The sequence below is a fragment of the Salvelinus fontinalis genome, chromosome 22 (genome assembly GCF_029448725.1).
Source record: "Salvelinus fontinalis isolate EN_2023a chromosome 22, ASM2944872v1, whole genome shotgun sequence".
Taxonomy (NCBI): domain Eukaryota; kingdom Metazoa; phylum Chordata; class Actinopteri; order Salmoniformes; family Salmonidae; genus Salvelinus; species Salvelinus fontinalis.
In genome coordinates this window covers 5,443,006-5,463,786 of record NC_074686.1, presented here as the reverse complement: position 1 = coordinate 5,463,786, position 20,781 = coordinate 5,443,006, and the positions used below count along the sequence as shown (strand labels likewise).

General features: G+C 41.1%; 1 protein-coding gene across 1 annotated transcript; it reads right to left on the bottom strand.

Annotated features, from left to right (window-relative positions):
* Positions 1–970: 970 nt before the first annotated feature.
* Positions 971–19,806, bottom strand: LOC129819615 (zinc finger protein 664-like). The gene is made up of 2 exons (XM_055876008.1): positions 19,259–19,806; positions 971–4,635 (listed from the first exon to the last, which is right to left on the bottom strand). Exons 1-2 carry the CDS (start codon positions 19,596–19,598, stop codon positions 3,758–3,760), a joined length of 1,218 nt encoding a protein of 405 aa, XP_055731983.1. The 5' UTR covers positions 19,599–19,806; the 3' UTR covers positions 971–3,757.
* Positions 19,807–20,781: the final 975 nt, after the last annotated feature.

Sequence of the window (20,781 nt, the reverse complement as noted above, 5' to 3'; positions counted from 1 at the left end):
TGTCATGTTTTACTCGTACCTCAGCCAGCATTGTGAATGGTTAGGAAATAATGTCATGTTTTACTCGTACCTCAGCCAGCATTGTGAATGGTTAGGAAATAATGTCATGTTTTACTCGTACCTCAGCCAGCATTGTGAATGGCTAGGAAATAATGTCATGTTTTACTCGTACCTCAGCCAGCATTGTGAATGGTGTCTGAGGCAGTGACATACTAGACCATGGCAGTAAATCTAATACTTAGGTGTTTTTAGTCAGGCATGAAAGGTCTGTGTTGGTTTTGTGGTTATAAGTTACATCTCTGGCCATGCTGGCAGGGTCTGAATCAAACCCAATGTCCAGTGGGATTGATCTGTTTGATCCAATTGTTTGTTTCAGTAGTTGAATCCTTTGACATATTGTTGATTTCAACTTTTTCCATTTTCAACAAATGTACTGGTTGGTTGAAACGTGATATTAAACGTACATACCATGCACTATATTGACATAGTGGAAGATATACTGAATTTATACTGTTTTTCATACTAAGATGGAGCAAGATACGTGTTGCTTTTGCACATATTTGTTCATTGGTTTAGCAAGAGTCTGTTGATTGGTCCGTCATTGGGTTAATTTCTTTTGCAATATGTTCAAATCAAGCTTTATTTATACAGCACATGTCAGACATGGATGCAACACAATGGCTTCACAGGAAAAAAATTATAAAAAACAATGAAAATAAACAGAAATATTTACTACACAACAAACATAAGAGGATAAAAAAAACAGAAGAATAACAACTGAAAGACTAATGAGCACACTAAGGAAATGTCATTGATAACAATATTAACAATTGGATGCAACATCCAACCCTAACAAGATGGACAAGCCAGCACAGGTGTAACACATTCTGACTAACGAGGTGATACCAATCGGTTCACCCTACGTGCTGTGGTGGAAATTCTACCCATAATCAATAATGAGGAGGCAAAATTAATAATCAATCAAGGTTTTACTTTTATTAAAAGACTTGTTATAACAAGGAGGCTTGCTTCTGGGTTATATACTATCTCAGGATAGGTGCAACCTCAGAGACGACATACAATGGTTCCAAACACCAACCCCACATCCTGTGCCAGACCTTGGTTCCCAAATACAATCTCCCACTAGGAGGAGGTGACTGACGCACAGACACTGTGGAGACAAGTGATTGGTTCCCCATTACTCACGCCATCCCTTCACATGGTTTGCAATAAACACAGTTCACATATGGAAACAATGTTTCCTTCTGATCTCCTTTGCCTAACTCCCTGCTGATATTCTGCCTAGCAACAGGGACATGTGATCGATGCTGATATTCTGCATAGCAACAGGGACATGTGATAGATACGGATATTCTGCCTAGCAACAGGGACATGTGATAGATGCTGATATTCTGCATAGCAACAGGGACATGTGATCGATGCTGATATTCTGCATAACAACAGGGACATGTGATGGATAAGCCTGACTTCTCCCCCCTCTGGACCCAAGGTGACTGAGGCCCATTTGAGGGAGGAAGTGCAGCTGCCAACACCAGACTCAGAAAGGAGACATTCTAATAACAAAAGGTCAATAGTTCATATCAGCATATTATGCAGATAAGACATCGTAATTATCTATGTTACTTAGCTAATTCTGATTTCTCCACCACAATCTTTCCCCAGAAACAGGCTCCAAAACAACAGCTCTGTTACTGGTGTGCAGGATATAACCTTTACTTTGTGGAGGATCAAGAGGAACCAGTCAGTTTCTGTCATATTCTTGGCTGAGTGTCCGAACATCATGCGGTCATTCTACACACCCAGGACAGTTAGAACAGGCCTATATTAACACACTTTTCTATGTTATAGGAGTAAGGTTCTTTAACAATCTCAAGCCCAATGCCTCGGCTTAAATAATTATATTTTACGACACAAGCATTAGTAAGGTTTAACAGAAAATTCCCCCACAGTGCTAACAAGCTATATGTGCTAAAGTCCAATCTCAAAACATAAATGGAAAAATCAAAGCCTGTAACACCTTCCCCCTTAAGACAACAAATATATCCTATATTTTTGCTGGACAAGTTCTCACCACCAACAGAAAACAACTTCCATTTCATACTAAAATGCATCACCTCCTGTCAACAATTTAAAAACAAGAAAAAACACATATTTCTAAATAATAATATACAATCTTATTAGTTTTCTCTTTTTTCTTTCTAGAATCCTAAAACTAATTTTGAAATTATAATCAACTACAATGCTTCACCTTCTACAATATGAACATGGTGTCTACTGGCTGTCAAAAAAACAAAAATATATTTCCCCCCACTAGCTTCTAGAATTCTCATCTTCCTAAAACTCACTAGCTAAAACTCAAACATGCAGTCATAATAAATTGTGATCCATGGCAATGCACTGGCTAAATGCAAAACACAAACATTTTGAGTGCCCACCCGTGAGACAATCAGCAAGTTTTCCTTGAAACGAACATGTCTGATTTCAAGAGGAAACTCCTGAAATATCCATAGTAACTTTCCACCACACTGCGGAGCTTCTCTCTCTTTTCAGGGTTCACTAGAGGCATGTTGTTGGATCGGGGCCCAGTCCCCAATGTCATGCTCTAGTACATTTGGGTTGGCACATCTGAGAATGAACCCTGATATCCTAAAAGCAGGGCAACAATGTCAATATAATTGTACCAAAAATTGGCAGTTGGTTGTATAAATAATTATCATTACTAAATGTTACATGAAATGTAAATATGAAATATTTAGTTGCATAGTCTTATTTTCAAAGTCATTTCAATTACATTTTTCTAGGTGTCAAAACCCAGTTTTGTCAAATGTCAAAACCCAGTTTTAACGTGTCCAAATCAATAACCAATATGCAGAAACATTTTGGGATAAATTCAAAACCTAAACATAACATGTGCTATATACACAAACATCTGCCACAATAATCATATTACTTGTATTTTTTTAAACAAGCACCTTATAAATTTCACAAGCAGCTATAAATCACTGATATCGATTAGGGGGGAAATCAGGTTGTACGTGCTGTTGAAACTAACACAACTAAACAAAAACACATGGAAATGGGAGATATATTTTACCTCACTGGTTAGAGGACAACCTGCAGAATACAGTCAGCTACATTTTGGAGTGACGCATTTAAATTTAGGGGTCGCTAAACAAAGGAACGCAACTTATTTGGCATCACTCTTCGATATCATGTTGAAATCAATTGTGCCGAGAGGAGGGAGATGAAGTTGCACGTCCTGTTAAAACTAACAGCTCAAAAAACACGGAATCTGGGAATAATGTGTACATCACTGGTTAGAGGACAATTTGTAGAAAACAGCGAGCTACATTTTGAAGTGTTGCATTTTGAGTGTAACACAACGCTTTATTTGTTAGTCACTTTTTGTTAAATCATATAAATAGTACTCTTTATTTTTCCCCTGAGGCTAATATCCATATCATGTTGAAATCAATTAAATAGGGGACAAACATTTAGGGTTCTACATTGTGACATTCTGACTGACTCTGACTGCGGCTTAAACAACAGTGAGAAGACTAGTTAGCTAGCTACCATTATCTGAGAAGACACTATAGTGGCCTGGAAATACGATGACATAGTAATTAGACAACTTTGCCATCATTATCATGCCATTGTGACATCATTAAAATACTCCTACTACAATGTTAAAACATTCTACATTGTGACATTATTTCATTGATATCATGAAACAACTTCATGTATGTACTTTCTGATGTTTGATCAGAGATCTTTTACGAGAATATCTCTTCCCACATTGATCACAGCTATGATATTTCTCTCCTGTGTGGGTACGCTGGTGTGATATCAGGTTGTTTGGCTGAGCAAAACTCTTCCCACATTGATTACAGCTATGAGGTTTCTCTCCAGTGTGTGTTCTCTGGTGTATAGTCAGATTGCTAGATGTAGCAAAACTCTTCCCACATTGAGCACAGCTATAAGGTTTCTCTCCTGTGTGTGTTCTCTGGTGGTATATCAGGCCGCCTGACTGAGTAAATCTCTTCCCACATTGATCACAGCTATGAGGTTTTTCTCCAGTGTGTGTTCTCTGGTGTATAGTCAGATGACTTGACTGAATAAAACTCTTCCCACATTGAGCACAGCTATAAGGTTTCTCTCCTGTGTGTGTTCTCTGGTGTGATATCAGGCAGCTTGACTGAGCAAAACTCTTCCCACATTGAGTACAGCCATGAGGTTTCTCTCCTGTGTGTATTCTCTGGTGTACAGTCAAATAGCAAGATGTAACAAAACTCTTCCCACATTGATCACAGCTATAAGGTTTTTCTCCTGTGTGTGTTCTATGGTGCACTTTCAGGCCGCTTGACGGAGTAAAACTCTTCCCACATGGATCAAAGCTATGAGATTTCTCTCCAGTGTGAATTATCTGGTGTAATTGTAATGTATATGATTTTGAAAAGATCTTCCCACAGTCAGAGCAGCAGTGAGATTTCTTCCCTGTTGGTCTCTGCTGGTGTGTCTTGAGGTGTTCTAATCTGGAGAGACTCTGTTCTGCCTCGTCAGCATCATGAGGTTGTTGAGGCTCCCCAGCGGATCCATGATAGTCCCGTCTCTCTCCTGTGTGAATGGAAAAGTCAGACAGATTTAAAGGCCCACAACAGTAGAAATCCACTGAAAAAGGTGATGCCAACAGCGTAGCCATGATGTTGTACAACAATTGAAGTCTTTAATGAATGTTAATATTATTTGACAATTGTCTTAAGACAGTCAAGTGAGCAACAATAGTCATATTGTCTTGTTTTCACATTAGTAGTAGCATCGATGATTGTCGGCTAGAAATAAGTTATTCATGTTGTTGAAACTCTAAGCAGTGTGCCAGACGACTTTTGGTCTCCAATATAGGCCCCTTTCTTTGTTTGCAAAAATTGCGGCACGAGGGCGATGCACATGCAATTTGATTGTAGAAACTCCTCCCTGCTAATGAGGAAACCGATAGTTTTGGATGTAGTACAAATAGCAAAAATGGTGAGCAAAGATTTTAGTTTTTCACGATGTATTCTGAATGTGAATATGGGAAAACTCAGGGGAGTAACCTCCATTTCCAGGTTGCGTATGAGTGCATTTCACACTACTTTAGATTATAATTGTAAGGCTCGTTTGAATGTCCTGCTTAATATAATGTTTGTGTCATCATCGCAAATCAACCGCTTTGTACTTAAAAAACACTTCAACCAGTAAAATGCTCTTTGGCTAGCTTTTCCATCAGCCTGACAATGAGGGTTTGTACACTGTTTGCCAAATTGGCCCATAACTGCACCTAACATCAAAAATATACCTATTTAATGCACGAAGAAGCACTTTGGTTGTTGTTGCATGACATACATAGTGTACTCTAGGACCCATAACAGCAACAGAGACCTACTGTAGGACCCATAACGTTACCTAACAATAACATAGACCTACTGTAGGACCCATAACTTCACCTAACAATAACATAGACCTACTGTAGGACCCATAACTTCACCTAACAATAACATAGACCTACTGTAGGACCCATAACTTCACCTAACAATAACATAGACCTACTGTGTAGGACCCATAACTTCACCTGTCAATAACAAAGACCTACTGTAGGACCCATAACTTCACCTAACAATAACATAGACCTACTGTAGGACCCATAACTTCACCTAACAATAACGTAGACCTACTGTAGGACCCATAACTTCACCTAACAATAACGTAGACCTACTGTAGGACCCATAACTTCACCTAACAATAACGTAGACCTACTGTAGGACCCATAACTTCACCTAACAATAACGTAGACCTACTGTAGGACCCATAACTTCACCTAACAATAACATAGACCTACTGTAGGACCCATAACTTCACCTAACAATAACATAGACCTACTGTAGGACCCATAACTTCACCTAACAATAACGTAGACCTACTGTAGGACCCATAACTTCACCTAACAATAACGTAGACCTACTGTAGGACCCATAACTTCACCTAACAATAACATAGACCTACTGTAGGACCCATAACTTCACCTAACAATAACATAGACCTACTGTAGGACCCATAACTTCCCCTAACAATAACGTAGACCTACTGTAGGACCCATAACTTCACCTAACAATAACATAGACCTACTGTAGGACCCATAACTTTACCTAACAATAGCATAGACCTACTGTGTAGGACCCATAACTTTACCTAACAATAACAGACCTACTGTAGGACCCATAACTTTATCTAACAATAGCATAGACCTACTGTAGGACCCATAACTTCACCTAACAATAACATAGACCTACTGTAGGACCCATAACGTCACCTAACAACAAATATAGGAAACTAGCTCTGTGTGTTGTACAATAGCCTATCCATCAAGGAACATTTCTCTACACATTATGAGGTAAGTATCTCTGTGTCCAAACAGACTAACGAGACCCTACTGTAAATCAAGCAGGCAATAACACATTATAAACATAAATTTGTCAGGGATGTTGGATCCAATGTGGAGCACGGCATAACTGCCACTTTAATATGTTTACATACCCTACATTACTCATCTCATATGTATATACTGTACTCGATACCATCTACTGCATCTTGCCTATGCCGTTCTGTACCATCACTCATTCATATATCTTTATGTACATATTCTTCATCCCTTTACACTTGTGTGTATAAGGTAGTTGGTGTGAAATTGTTAGGTTAGATTACTCGTTGGTTATCACTGCATGGTCGGAACTAGAAGCACAAGCATTTCGCTACACTCGCATTAACATCTGCTAACCATGTGTATGTGACAAATAACATTATATTTGATTTGAACTGTCTTTACCAGAGTAATGAATGAAGAAGCACTTTGGTTGTTGCATGTCGTGATGTTTGTCATGTGAGATTGTCCTTCAGAAAATGATTTCCTGGATCAGCTGATGATCGTTGAACATGTGACTAACAAAACAGCTACAGTATTAAGAATTATGTGTAATTATTGAAGAACCACGTTAATGACAGTATCCATTTGGGTGTTGTCAATAAAGTTAAGGTGACTCTCGGTTAGAACCATTGGATTTTGCATACTCTGAAATGATTTAAGATTTCTGTGGCCATAAACTGTTTTCCCAGCGTAATATAAGGAAACTAAATGTTACGTAGGTAGAGTGCATTTCAGAGATCTGAATACAAAAAAACTGTACTAACAGGACAATAACCTAAACCACAAGGCCAAATCTACGCTGGAGGAGCTTACCAAGATGACATTGAATGTTCCTGAGTGGCCTAGTTACAGTTTGGACTTAAATCGTCTTGAAAGTCTATAGCAAAGCTTTAAAATGTCTTTCTAGCAATGATCAACAACCAACTTGACAGAACAGGAACGATTTAAAAAATAATAATGAATATTCACATGAAGATCAGTCACCTATTGGATGACATCACGACTTCCCATCAAGCCAACTCCTTGAATGCCTTACTATGACATCACTCACTTCTTCTAGTTTGCAGTTCTCTAAAAAAATATTTATTTTGCTCAAAACATTTATTTGTTTCCCTTTAGTGTGTTTATACTTTACAACAGGAAAAGTTTTTTTTTTTTTTAAATCACTGGAGGACGTCATGAACAATTCCTACATAATTTCCCCCCCACCTTTATTTAACCAGGTAGGCCAGTTGAGAACAAGTTCTCATTTACAACTGCGACCTGGCCAAGATAAAGCAAAGCAGTGCGACACATACAACAACACAGAGTTACACATGGGATAAACAAAAGTACAGTCAATAACACAATAGAAAAATCTATATACCGTTTCTGCAAATGGAGTACAGAGGTAAGGCAATAAATAGGCCATACTAGCAAAGTAATTACAATTTAGCATTAACACTGGAGTGATAGATGTGCAGATGATGATGTGCAAGTAGAAATACTGGTGTGAGCAAAAAAAGTAAATAAAAACATGGGGATGAGGTAGGCAGTTGGATGTGCTATTTACAGATGGGCTGTGTACAGCTGCAGCGATCGGTAAGCTGCTCAGATAGCTGATTCTTAAAGTTAGTGAGGGAGATATAAGTCTCCAACTTCAGCGATTTTTGCAATTCGTTCCAGTCATTGGCAGCAGAGAACTGGAAGGAAAGGTGGACAAAGTAGGTGTTGGCTTTGGGGATGACCAGTGAGATATACTTCCTGGAGCGCGTGCTAGGGGGTTGCTATGGTGACCAGTGAGCTGAGTTAAGGCGGCTTAGCAAAGACTTATAGATGACCTGGAGCCAGTAGGTTTGGCGACGAATATGTAGCGAGGGCCAGCCGACGAGAGCAGTGGTATATGGGGCTTTGGTGACAAAAACGGATGGCACTGTGATAGACTGCATCCAGTTTACTGAGTAGAGTGTTGGAGGCTATTTTGAAAATGACATCGCCGAAGTCAAGGATCGGTAGGATAGTCAGTTTTACGAGGGTATGTTTGGCAGCGTGAGTGAAGGGGGCTTTGCTGCGAAATAGGAAGCCGATTCTAGATTTAATTTCGGATTGTAAATGCTTAAGGAGAGTTTACAGTCTAGCCAGACACCTAGGTATTTATAGTTGTCCACATATTCTAAGTCAGAACCGTCCAGAGTAGTGATGCTGGACAGCGGGTACGGGCAGCGATCGGTTGAAGAGCATACATTAGTTTTACTAGCGTTTAAGAGCAGTTGGAGGCCACGGAAGGAGTGTTGTATGGCATTGAAGCTCGTTTGGAGGTTTGTTAACAGTGTCCAAAGAAGGGCCAGATATATACAGAATGGTGTCGTCTGCGTAGAGGCGGATCAAGGAATCACCGGCAGCAAGAGCAACATCGTTGGTATATACAGAGAAAAGAGTCGGCCCGAGAATTGAACCCTGTGGTACCCCTATAGAGACTGCCAGAGGTCAACAGGCCCTCCGATTTGACACACTGAACTCTATCTGAGAAGTAGTTGGTGAACCAGGCGAGTCAGTCATTTGAGAAACCAAGGCTGTTGAGTCTGCCGATAAGAATACGGTGATTGACAGAGTCGAAAGCCTTGGCCAGGTTGATGAAGACGGCTGCACAGTCCTGTCTTTTATCGATGGCGGTTATGATATCGTTTAGTACCTTGAGCGTGGCTGAGGTGCACCCGTGACCAGCTGGGAAACCGGATTGCACAGCGGAGAAGGTACGGCGGGATTCAAAATGGTCAGTGATCTGTTTGTTAACTTGGCTTTCGAAGACTTTAGAAAGGCAGGGCAGGATGGATATAGGTCTGTAACCGTTTGGGTCTAGAGTGTCACCCCCTTTGAAGAGGGGGATGACCGCGGATGCTTTCCAATCTTTAGGAATCTCAGACGATACGAAAGAGAGGTTGAACAGACTAGTAATAGGGGTTGCCACAATGGTGGCGGATATTTTTAGAAAGAGAGGGTCCAGATTGTTTAGCCCAGCTGATTTGTACGGGTCCAGGTTTTGCAACTCTTTCAGAACATCAGCTATCTGGATTTGGGTGAAGGAGAAGCTGGGGAGGTTTGGGAAAGTAGCTGCGGGGGGTGGGGAGCTGTTGTCCGGGGTTGGGGTAGCCAGGAGGAAAGCATGGCCAGCCGTAGAGAAATGCTTATTGAAATTCTCGATTATCGTGGATTTATCGGTGGTGACAGTGTTTCCTAGCCTCAGTGCAGTGGGTAGCTGGGATGAGGTGCTCTTATTCTCCATGGACTTTACAGTGTCCCAAAACTTTTGGGAGTTAGAGCTACAGGATGCAAATTTCTGTTTGAAAAAGCTAGCTTTTGCTTTCCTAACTGACTGTGTGAATTAGTTCCTGACTTCTATAAAAAGTTGCATATCGCAGGGACTATTCAATGCTAGTGCAGTACGCAACAGGATGTTTTTGTGCTGGTCGAGGGCAGTCAGGTCTGGAGTGAACCAAGGGCTATATTTGTTCTTAGTTTTTCATTTTTTGAAAGGGGCATGCTTATTTAAGGTGGTGAGGAAATGTATTTTAAAGAACAACCAGGCATCCCAGTTTAGGTCACCTAACAGAACGAACTCTGAAGATCGATGGGGGGCAATCAATTCACATATGGTGTCCAGTGCACAGCTGGGAGCTGAGGGGGGTCTGTAACAGGCAGCAACAGTGAGACTTATTTATGGAGAGATTCATTTTTAAAATTAGAAGCTCGAACTGTTTGGGCTTAGACCTGGAAAGTAGGATAGAACTTTGCAGGCCATCTCTGCAGTAGATTGCAACTCCTCCCCCTTTGGCAGTTCTATCTTGGTGGAAAATTTTGTAGTTGGGGATGGAAATTTCAGAATTTTTGGTGGCCTTCCAAAGCCAGGACATCAGGGTGGGCGGAGTGTGCTAAAGCAGTGAGTAAAACAAACTTAGGGAGGAGGCGTCTGATAACATGCATGAAACCAAGGCTTTTACGGTTACAGAAGTCAACAAATGAGAGTGCCTGGGGACACACAGGGCCTGGGTTAACCTCTACATCACCCGAGGAACAGAGGAGTAAGATGAGGGTACGGCTAAAGGCTATCAGACCTGGCCGTCTAGTGGGTTGTGAACAGAGAATAAAAGGAGCAGATTTCTGGGCGTGGTAGGATAGATTCAAGGCATAACGTACAGACAGGGGTATGGTAGTGTGCGGGTACAGTGAAGGTAAACCTAGGCATTGAGTGACGATAAGAGAGGTTGCATCTCTGGAGGCACCAGTTATGCTAGGTCAGGTTTCAGGGAAATTGCAAGATTATGTTATAATGCTTGTATTGCATTATAATGGTTGTTTTATTTGACAGAATAGAGTATTCTGTTAACTATTTTGTGTGTGTTCTACTGAGGATGGGCCTCTACACTGACAGAGGAGATGTACGATGTCTTTGGGTGATAAAACCAAAAGAGCATTCCAGATAACATGAGTTAATGGTTCTGTTCTATACCGTACCAGGAAGAGACGATTCCAGTTTGGAGTAGGAGGGCCAGACACTGGTCTATACAATGAATACTGTTGACACAGCAGATGCTGTCTACTATGTATTATAGATATCGTTCATACAAATCTTAACCTTGTGACCATTCTATGTATCTGTTGTTCGTCATATAGGTTGAAAGGGGTGTATCTTGGCTATAAAATATCTTTGTACTTTTGTTTTGCCACTCTCAACTGATCATTAGAAAATGGTGAATCGTTGATAAGTCATTGCTATTGCAAAGCTCTTATTATTAAAGATTTAGTTGAAGTATAACTCTGACTTGTGTGAAGTTTGTCTCTCCTCATTTGATAGTAAAGAAATGAACCACCACAGAGGTCACCGCATGTGTGGGAGGTGGGACAAAAGAGCTCTCTGAGGCATGTTGAGTTGGCCTAGGGGCTCCGCAGTCAAATAAAACAATGATAACTACCCTAAACAACAGTATACAAGGCATATTGACATCAGAGAGACATAAAGCGAGGCATAAAGCAATCACAGGTGTTGATTTGGGAGAGCTATCTAAGACAACAACGGGTAAGACAACAACAGTTAATCAGCTAAGACAACAACAACAGGTAAAATGGCGATGAATGGGCAGAGAGGGTCAGTTACCTACACACAGGGCCTGAGTTCGAGGCTGGGGCCGACAGATAAACAAAATAAATAAAATGGAGTACCGTGATTAATGAACAGTCCAGAGGCATCAGCTATGTAGCCAAGTGATCATAGGGTCCAGTGAACAGCAATATATGAACCAGGGAAGCCATTAAGTAGTCATTACTACGCTAGCCGGGAGATGCGCCTGGCTCGAGGCTAACTGGTACTAGCCTCGTCACCGACGTCTGGCAAAGGCCGGTTGAGGGCACATGGGACGGAATTGCGTCGACAGACCAGTCGTGATGGATTGGCGAGGTTCCGTGTCGACAAAGGGTCCAGGCCAATTGGCAAAAGAGGTATTGTAGCTGGAGTAATTTTGTTTGCTAGCCGGGAGATGCACCTGGCTCGAGGCTAAGTAGTGCTAGCTTCGGGACAAGGGCGTTAGCCACTATAGCCAATCCGGTGCAAAGGTCCAGAGCTTACGGCAGGAATCCGGTGATGTAGTGGCTTCTAGTCGTCTTAGTGAAGAGTCTGGGAGGCATCAGCTGTGTAGCCGAGTGATCATAGGGTTCACTAAGCAGGCCGGGTGATGGGCCTGGCTCAAGGCTAGCTTCGGGGCTGGGCCACTCGGTAGTAGCTAGCTAGCTGCGATTATCCGGTGTAATGGTCCAGAGCTTACGGCAGGAATACGGTGATGTAGTGGAGAAAAACAGTCCGATATGCTCAGGGTTGATATTGCGCTGTGCAGACTGGCAGGTATTATCCAGGCTAAAAGCGTCTGGTGTCTGAGCTAAAAAGGTAAAGGCCGCTAGCAGTGGCTAACAATGACTAAATAGCTAGTAGATAATAAGCTGGTTAGCTCCTGATGGCTAGCTGCTGATGGAGGTTCTAGCTATAGGGTCTAAAAAATAGCAGATCGGTATCTCATTGGGTGAGGCGGGTTGCTGGAAGGTATATTTAATTTAAAAATGGAAAAGGAGATTGAAATATATTGCAATATATACAAAAAAAGACAAAAAAACATAACATTTACAACAAACACGTCTTACTGCTACGCCATCTTGGATTACAAAATGACTCTCAGTTAAAAACCATTGGATTTAGCAAACTTTGAAATGATTTAGGATTTCTGTGAACATAAACTGTTTTCCCAGCGTAACATAAGGAGCCACTAAATGATACGTAGTTCAGAATACAAAAAAACTGTCTGACAAAGATCTCCTATTTAAGTTGAAGTTTATCATATAACAAGAGTAACGTTATGACTATAACTACTGTTCCCTGAAGGAGGGAAACTAGGTACAACATACTATTAAATTCACGCCTCGCTGGAAGCCCTGCCTTCTATAGGTGATGAGGCTCGGGTTAATTCTTTAAATTTAATACCGCTCTTCACCGACCCAGGAAGGGGTTTGGCCAAACAGGTGTTGTGCCTTGTTTCCCTCCTTCAGGGAACACTAATTATAGTGTTAGGTTCTAATTTTTCAGAGTGAATAACTCACGGACACTAGAGAAGCTTAACCAGGTTTAATTCTTCCCGAAGGATCGTTACAGCTGTAATTCAGACAAAAACATGTTCTCACCATCACAAGTATATATACCCCACTTTGGACACTCCTCCTTCTCTCCAATCCTTACATCTTCTGGTTCGACAGGAAGAGGGTAACAGGATACTAAACCCTTATTTCTCCCTTCAGGGGATCTGACCTGAGCTCCTGACCTCAACCCCTCCTTCGCATAATCCACAGATGTCCATCCGCTTCCCCTATAGCAATCCTGCTTTCTCCTCCCGTCCACTCAGCACATTCCACAGCCACTCTGTCTTTCTACAGATCTCACTCCTTTATATACTCTGCGTCTGATCTATCATGTCTTTAATATCTCAATGTTCAAAGTTTAGCCCGAATCAAACAATAGTCATAAAGTTACACTCCCTTTCAGTCGGTCAACTTCGGTAAAACATACTATGGGGAATTACAATCATTACCCTTGCCGACCCAAACAGATACTAAATGAAACGGCCCATGGCGGGCCCCCCAGACCTGACCCCGCAAGATGCGTCAGTTTTGTCAATTTATTCATTGTCTTTCGTTTGAAACACTCCTGCCAATGTTGAGAAAGGACGCACACCTGATTACGCATATAGAAGTAGGATTAGTCTACCTGGCCTGCGCGCAAATTTAGGCCTATTAATGTGCCCATTTGGGGATGTCTGATAGTCTTAACGCTCCACCACTAATGAGTTGTGGAGCTTTCAAAGTAATTTGTTCTTCACCTCAAACAGCAAGTAAACAAAGTCTAATCAAAATCAATTGCGAATGACAATAGTTCCTCAAATTATTTTCGTAAAATATTTCTAGCTCTCGCCCTTTCGATAACCACTCAGCATAAAAGGGAAAAATGTAACGCTCTGATCCAGTGGAAATGTCATAAAATACCTGATTACTTCTTATTCTTTGCACAAATAGCCGACAGCTGTGTCTGTCCCAAACTCACTGGCACGGGAAACTCTGAGGGCCCAGAATATTTTATACAATGTTGCAAGCTTGCTATCTCGAGTTTTGGGCCAAACCAGTTGATAGTTGATACAAGGTTTCCAGTTCGTTGTAGACAGGTCATGTGCAGCAAATGTGATTTATAGGATTTTTTCTACCTGCAGGCTGCAATATTTTTTATTTGTTGGCTTTATGTAGGCTATTTTTACATAGTTGGCAATGGCAATAAAAGTTACTTTTAAATTTGTATAATTTTCATTTAGATTTAGATAGAATGTAGATGAATCTACATTCTATGATTTTGAGATACTATTTTGAATTAAATTAAACTGTTCCAGTAAAATGTACAGATGAAAATCCTAACTGGCACGCAGATTGGTAGAAATGGTAAGATAACTTGGCACTCCAAATAGAAAAGGTTGCCGACCGCTGGTGTAGCACATTACCGGAAACTTCAGAATCACAAAGGCAGTTTTTTCTCTCTTCTGGTTAGGTTATCTTGATCTCTGGCTCCCTCGAGTCATTTGCGTGTCTTAATTATTTAATCAAACACGTGCTTAAAGCATCAGACCAGTTCAGTACATATAGTTGATTTTATTAAAACACATGGGGTGTGTATATATATGGAAAAATACATACAACATTTCAACCAATCGATTGGTAGAATGAACAGACGACTCTTGGTTGACTAAGATTTATTTTAGATTGGGACAGCACTAGAACATGATTTTGGGGCTCCTGAGTGGCGCAGCAGTCTAAGACACTGCATCTCAGTGCTTGAGGCGTCACTACAGACCCCCCGGTTCGAGTCCAGGCTGTGTTTACAACCGGCCGTGATTGTGAATTAAATAAAGGTTACATTAAATAAAACATAGTTCATTCAGAAAGTTCAGACCCCTTCCCTTTTCCACATTTTGTTACATTACAGCTTTATTTTAAAATGGATTTTTTTTATTTTTTTTATCCTCATTAATCTACACACAATAATGAAAAAGTGAAAACAGGTAAAAAACAGAAATACCTTATTTACATACGTATTCAGAACCTTTGCTATGAGACTCAAAATTGCTTTCAGGTGCATCCTGTTTCCATTAATCATCCTTGAGATGTTTCTACAACTTGTTCGTAGTCCACCTGTGGTAAATTCAATTGATTGGATATGATTTGGAAGGCACACACCTGTCTATATAAGGTCCCACAGTTGACAGTGCATGTCAGAGCAAAAACCAAGCAATGAGGTCGAAGGAATTGTCCTTAAAGGTACGAGACAGGATTGTGTCGAGGCACAGATTTGGGGTAGGGTACCAAAAAAAATTATCCAGCATTGAAGGTCCCGAAGAACACAGTGGCCTCCATCATTCTTAAATTGAATACTCTTCCTAGAGCTGGTCACCCAGCCAAACTGAGCGATTGGGGGAGAAGGGCCTTGGTCAGGAAGGTGACCAAAAACCTGATGGTCACTCTGACAGAGCTCCAAAGTTCCTTTGTGCGAACCTTCCAGAAGGACAACGATCTCTGCAGCACTCCACCAATCAGACCTTTATGGTAGCGTGGCCAGACGGAAACCACTCCTGAGTAAAAGGCACATGACAGCTTGCTTGGAGTTTGACAAAAGGCACCTCAATGACTCTCAGGCCATGAGAAACAAGATTCTCTGGTCTGATGAAACCTAGATTGAACTCTTTGGCCTGAATGCCAAGCGTCATGCCTGGAGGAAACCTGGCACCATCCCTACGGTGAAGCATGGTGGTGGCAGAATCATGCTGTGGGGATGTTTTTCAGCTGCAGGGACTGGGAGACTAGTCAGTATAGAGGGAAATATTAACGGAGCAAAGTGCAGAGAGATCCTTGATGAAAGACCTGCTCCAGAGCACCCAGGACCTCAGACTGAGGCAAAGGTTCACCGTCCAACAGGACAACGACCTTAAGCACACAGCCAAGACAACGCAGGAGTGGCTTCGGCAGAAGTCTCCCCCCCCCCCCCCCCCCCCCTAAAAGATTTAGATGCACTATTGTAAAGTGGCTGTTCTACTGGATGTCATAAGGTGAATGCACCAATTTGTAAGTCGCTCTGGATAAGAGCGTCTGCTAAATGACTTAAATGTAATGTAAATGTAAGTCTCTGAATGTCCTTGAGTGACATAGCCAGAGCTCGGACTTGAGCCCGATCTAACATCTCTGGAGAGACCTGAAAATAGCTGTGCAGTGATGTTCCCCATCCAACTTGACAGAGCTTGAGAGGATCTGCAGAGAAGGATGGGAGAAACTCCCCAAATGCAGGTGTGCCAAATAAATTAGCTAAATGAAAGAGGGGGAAAAATAATTTGATCAATTTTAGAATAAGGCTTTAACGTAACAAAATGTGGAAAAAGTCAAGGGGTCTGAATACTTTCCGAATGCACTGTATACAGCAACAGCTCCCCCATAATCCTGTCTTTTCTGTAGATGTTATATCCCTGTATTGCTACTGCTGTATCAAAGGAATTATCTCAGGGAGTTTCAGAGATGAACAGTACAGTGCATTCCAAATTCAATAGGCAGGCAAGTAAACAAAAACGTTTTCAAATAAAAACTATTCCAGAAAATGTCAAAGCGTATATAACGCCTGTCCAAGAGACTGTCGACCAATCACGTTCACATTGTCATGCTGTGACACGCATTTCCTAAGCTAATTCTCACGAAATCCCTTTTTAAAGCCAGGGTATGAGTCGAGAAACATGCTTATTTTCCTTGAAAGTACGTAATATCACGATTGCAAAGCTATACGATATTACAGAGAACAAGTTAATTATCTCACATCTCTGAAAATATTCGTATTGTTGTGCTTCTTGTTCAGAGGGTAATTCATGGCAAGGTTATTTTCTTTAAGCTGTTAATACGAATTGAAAGGAGTTTCCAATATCCTAATTTCTTAAAGTATTTCTGGTGATAGCAAGTGATACACAAGCTAGGTCTATTGAAACATTGCCATCCCATGGCAGCATTTACCAGCCACCAGGTACAGAAGCTTTAAAAACACGTAAAAAATATTTAAAACACAATTCTATTTTTGCCCAAAGTTAAGATATAAATTATTCAAAATGAACATAATATTATTATTTAATATAATATTATTTTAGGCTATTTTAGTTTGAGTCAAAGATAGTTTTGGAATAGTTTTCATTTTTCAAACAGGTTTGTTATTTTAGTTCACTAAATAGTTTTCCCCTAATTACTTTTTCTATATTAAGCATGGAGGTTTCCCCTATCAACCAGTCATAGGTACTGGCAACAAAGCGCCTGGTAAACCTAGCTGGGAACGGGAAAGACGGAACCCTTCTGTGGAAACAGACAGGGGTGATTTGTGATCATATCTAATTCCCAGGAATGGGGTTCATATGAACCACAGAGTCTGTGTGTGGGATAATAACATGGCCGTGTCCAACCCTGCTTGTTCCCTCGACTCCGCTACCAACCACCAATCTCCAACAGGGCTCTTAACCTGTATCACTAGACACCTCATAGTGAGCTACAGGTAGGAATCAGAAATGAATCCCAATAATGAGACACCTCTGGGGAGGGGTATCAGCAACACTAAAAAATATATATATATATACACTGCTCAAAAAAATAAAGGGAACACTTAAACAACACAATATAACTCCAAGTCAATCACTTCTGTGAAATCAAACTGTCCACTTAGGAAGCAACACTGATTGACAATAAATTTCACATGCTGTTGTGCAAATGGAATAGACAAAAGGTGGAAATTATAGGCAATTAGCAAGACACCCCCAATAAAGGAGTGGTTCTGCAGGTGGTGACCACAGACCACTTCTCAGTTCCTATGCTTCCTGGCTGATGTTTTGGTCACTTTTGAATGCTGGCGGTGCTTTCACTCTAGTGGTAGCATGAGACGGAGTCCACAACCCACACAAGTGGCTCAGGTAGTGCAGCTCATCCAGGATGGCACATCAATGCGAGCTGTGGTAAGAAGGTTTGCTGTGTCTGTCAGCGTAGTGTCCAGAGCATGGAGGCGCTACCAGGACAGGCCAGTACATCAGGAGACGTGGAGGAGGCCGTAGGAGGGCAACAACCCAGCAGCAGGACCGCTACCTCCGCCTTTGTGCAAGGAGGAGCACTGCCAGAGCCCTGCAAAATGACCTCCAGCAGGCCACAAATGTGCTGGGGGAGGAGGCTTTGTTGTGCCCTCTTCACGACTGTCTTGGTATATACCCACATGGGTGATTGAAAGATGAACTGAGGTCCACACTCCAGTTGATGGTGGTAATGCACCTTAAAGTTGGTTGCCAATCGCCATATAAAGTCCAAAGAAGAAAAAGAAGCCTGAAGGAAGGAGAAATTACGAGAAACTAATTCTGTTTACCGTTTGGGGCGTCACGACTGGTTACCTATTTTGATGTGATATGAAAGTATTGTGTGAAATTATTTTGATGTGATATGAAGATATAATGTGAAATTATTTTGATGTGATATTTAAGTATTGTGTGAACTTATGTTGATATGATATGAAAGTACAGCGATGTATGTTTCTAGAAACTTATCACAATTGAGAATCGGTTGACATTTAGGTGGATTATTTGACTATTTTACCTGCCAGAGGCAGTCTACCTCTGAAAATAACATACAGTCCTTGGACCTTGAGGAGTAACGGAGGCAGCAATCAGCAGTAGAAACAATAACAAAGCGTACTCCCTGCCCGTTTCGGTAAAAAGCTGAGGGATGTGGCTGGAGAAAAGTAACCATCCATGATATCAACATTATAGTTTTAACCATGTTTTGAGGATATACGGTGTTTGTTTATATTTACTGACAAACACTGGAGTAAAAAAAGCTTATATTTGGGCTTCTGATGGGGTATGACAGTTGAACTAAGCTCATGATGCATTTATAAGTGAATTCTTCGAGAAACAGATGGGTACATATTAATGTATAAGTCCCAATATGGATGTAACAACTGCTGATTGCCCCTTTAAGACTACATATTGGGCTAATCTAATAGGTGATAGAGGACTACAGTATTTCAGTCATTGGATGCATTTGACCAATTGTTAATGTTGACTTGATGTTCTACACGTTACAGTGTAGCTTCAGCCATTCCTACAGAACAACATTCAAGTGTAGAACCCCTTTACTGCATATTGGTTCAACGACTGCAGAGACGGTACTTACTGGTGTTAAACAGAGCTCCAACCTCCTCTTCTTCCTCCAATGTGACAGTAATCTCCCCCTCCTCCTCTTTCACTCCAAAAACTGCATCCTCCTCTTTCTCCTCTTCTTTTACTGTAACATCCTCCTCTTTCACTCTGAACGCATCTTCCTCTTCTTTCACTGAAACGTCTTTCTCTTCTTCTTTCACGGTAACAGCCTCACCCTCTACTTGTTTTTGTATTGTAACATCTTTCTCTTCCTCCTCCTCTTTCACGAGAGATTCTTTCTCTGTCCAGCAGACCGCCTCTTCTTTAGCAGGAGGGGAGCAGCTTAGTGAACTCATGGTCGGGGATGTTAGCATTAGCGACTAGCCTAGTTCTAAGCTAACTTAGCAAACCTGCTAGCTGACAAACAACGTAAATATAAAATTGAATGGGCCAACAAGTACATACGACAGAAGTGTGTAACAGCGACTAATATACGCCAAAACAGTGTAAAGAGCGTGAATGTTGTATCTATATTTGCTAGAGCTACCGAGGTGTCTGACTAGCTGTTGTTGTTGAAAGAGCGTCCCGTCCACTAGATTATACGTCACACTGGCAGCATCGACTGAACCTTAAAGACGCACATCGTCATCTGCTGACAGGAGTGGGCAACGCAGTTGAGGAAGCAAAATTGTATTTTTCATTTATTTCATAAAAGTTGAATATTATATTAAGTCGTTCAAAGAGAAGCATGTGTTGATTGATTCGTGTTTAATGAGTGAGAATTTAAAACAAACTTTACACCCACTACATATTTGCATTGAACTATACTTCTGACATGGATCATTTTGACCCCAGAGGCATATCTTTTATCATAGGCAAAATGTGGTTTATTAAATTCTTCCAATTTTTCATGACTTTGTCAATCAACTTGTTCTTAAGAAATCTAAATCAGGGTTTAGTGTTTTTGTATCAAAATGGACTTTTAACAAATTCAAATCCTTTGGAGTCAGTTTGACTCCAGCCAAAAGCACCTTTGATAAATAGGACGTTTATTTCAAATCGAATCACATTTTATTGGTCACATACATGTTTAGCAGATGTTATTGCGGGTGTAGCAAAATGCTTGTGTTTCTAGCTCCGACAGTGCACTAATATTTAACAATTTCACAACGTATACCCAATACACACAAGTCTAATTATTTGAGGGTGGAGGGGCATGGAGGGGTGGAGGGTGGAGGGGCATCTGTATCAGTGGTTTTGACCAGATAGACACCTGCAGACACACAGTATAGTGCCTCCCATGTACTCTGCTAAGATTGGACTTTTCTATACCCCATATCACATGCCTGTACATTAATGATCTGCCTTCTGTCTGTACTGGGTCTAAAGTTCAAATGTATGCAGATGATACAGTGATATATGTGCATGCAAAGAGCAAACAACAAGCTGCACAAGAACTCACTACTGTAATGGGCCAGGTTACAAAGTGGCTCAGTGACTCGTGTTTGCATCTCAATGTGAAAAAAAATGTTTGCATGTTCTTCACAAAGAGGGCAA

Bases quoted from the DNA above. Each gene is read 5' to 3' on its own strand.
- LOC129819615 (XM_055876008.1), bottom strand. From the start codon at position 19,598: ATGCTAACATCCCCGACCATGAGTTCACTAAGCTGCTCCCCTCCTGCT. The intron at 4,636-19,258 runs GTAAGTACCGTC...CCATTCACACAG, and splicing joins TGGAGCTCTGTTTAACACCA to GAGAGAGACGGGACTATCAT.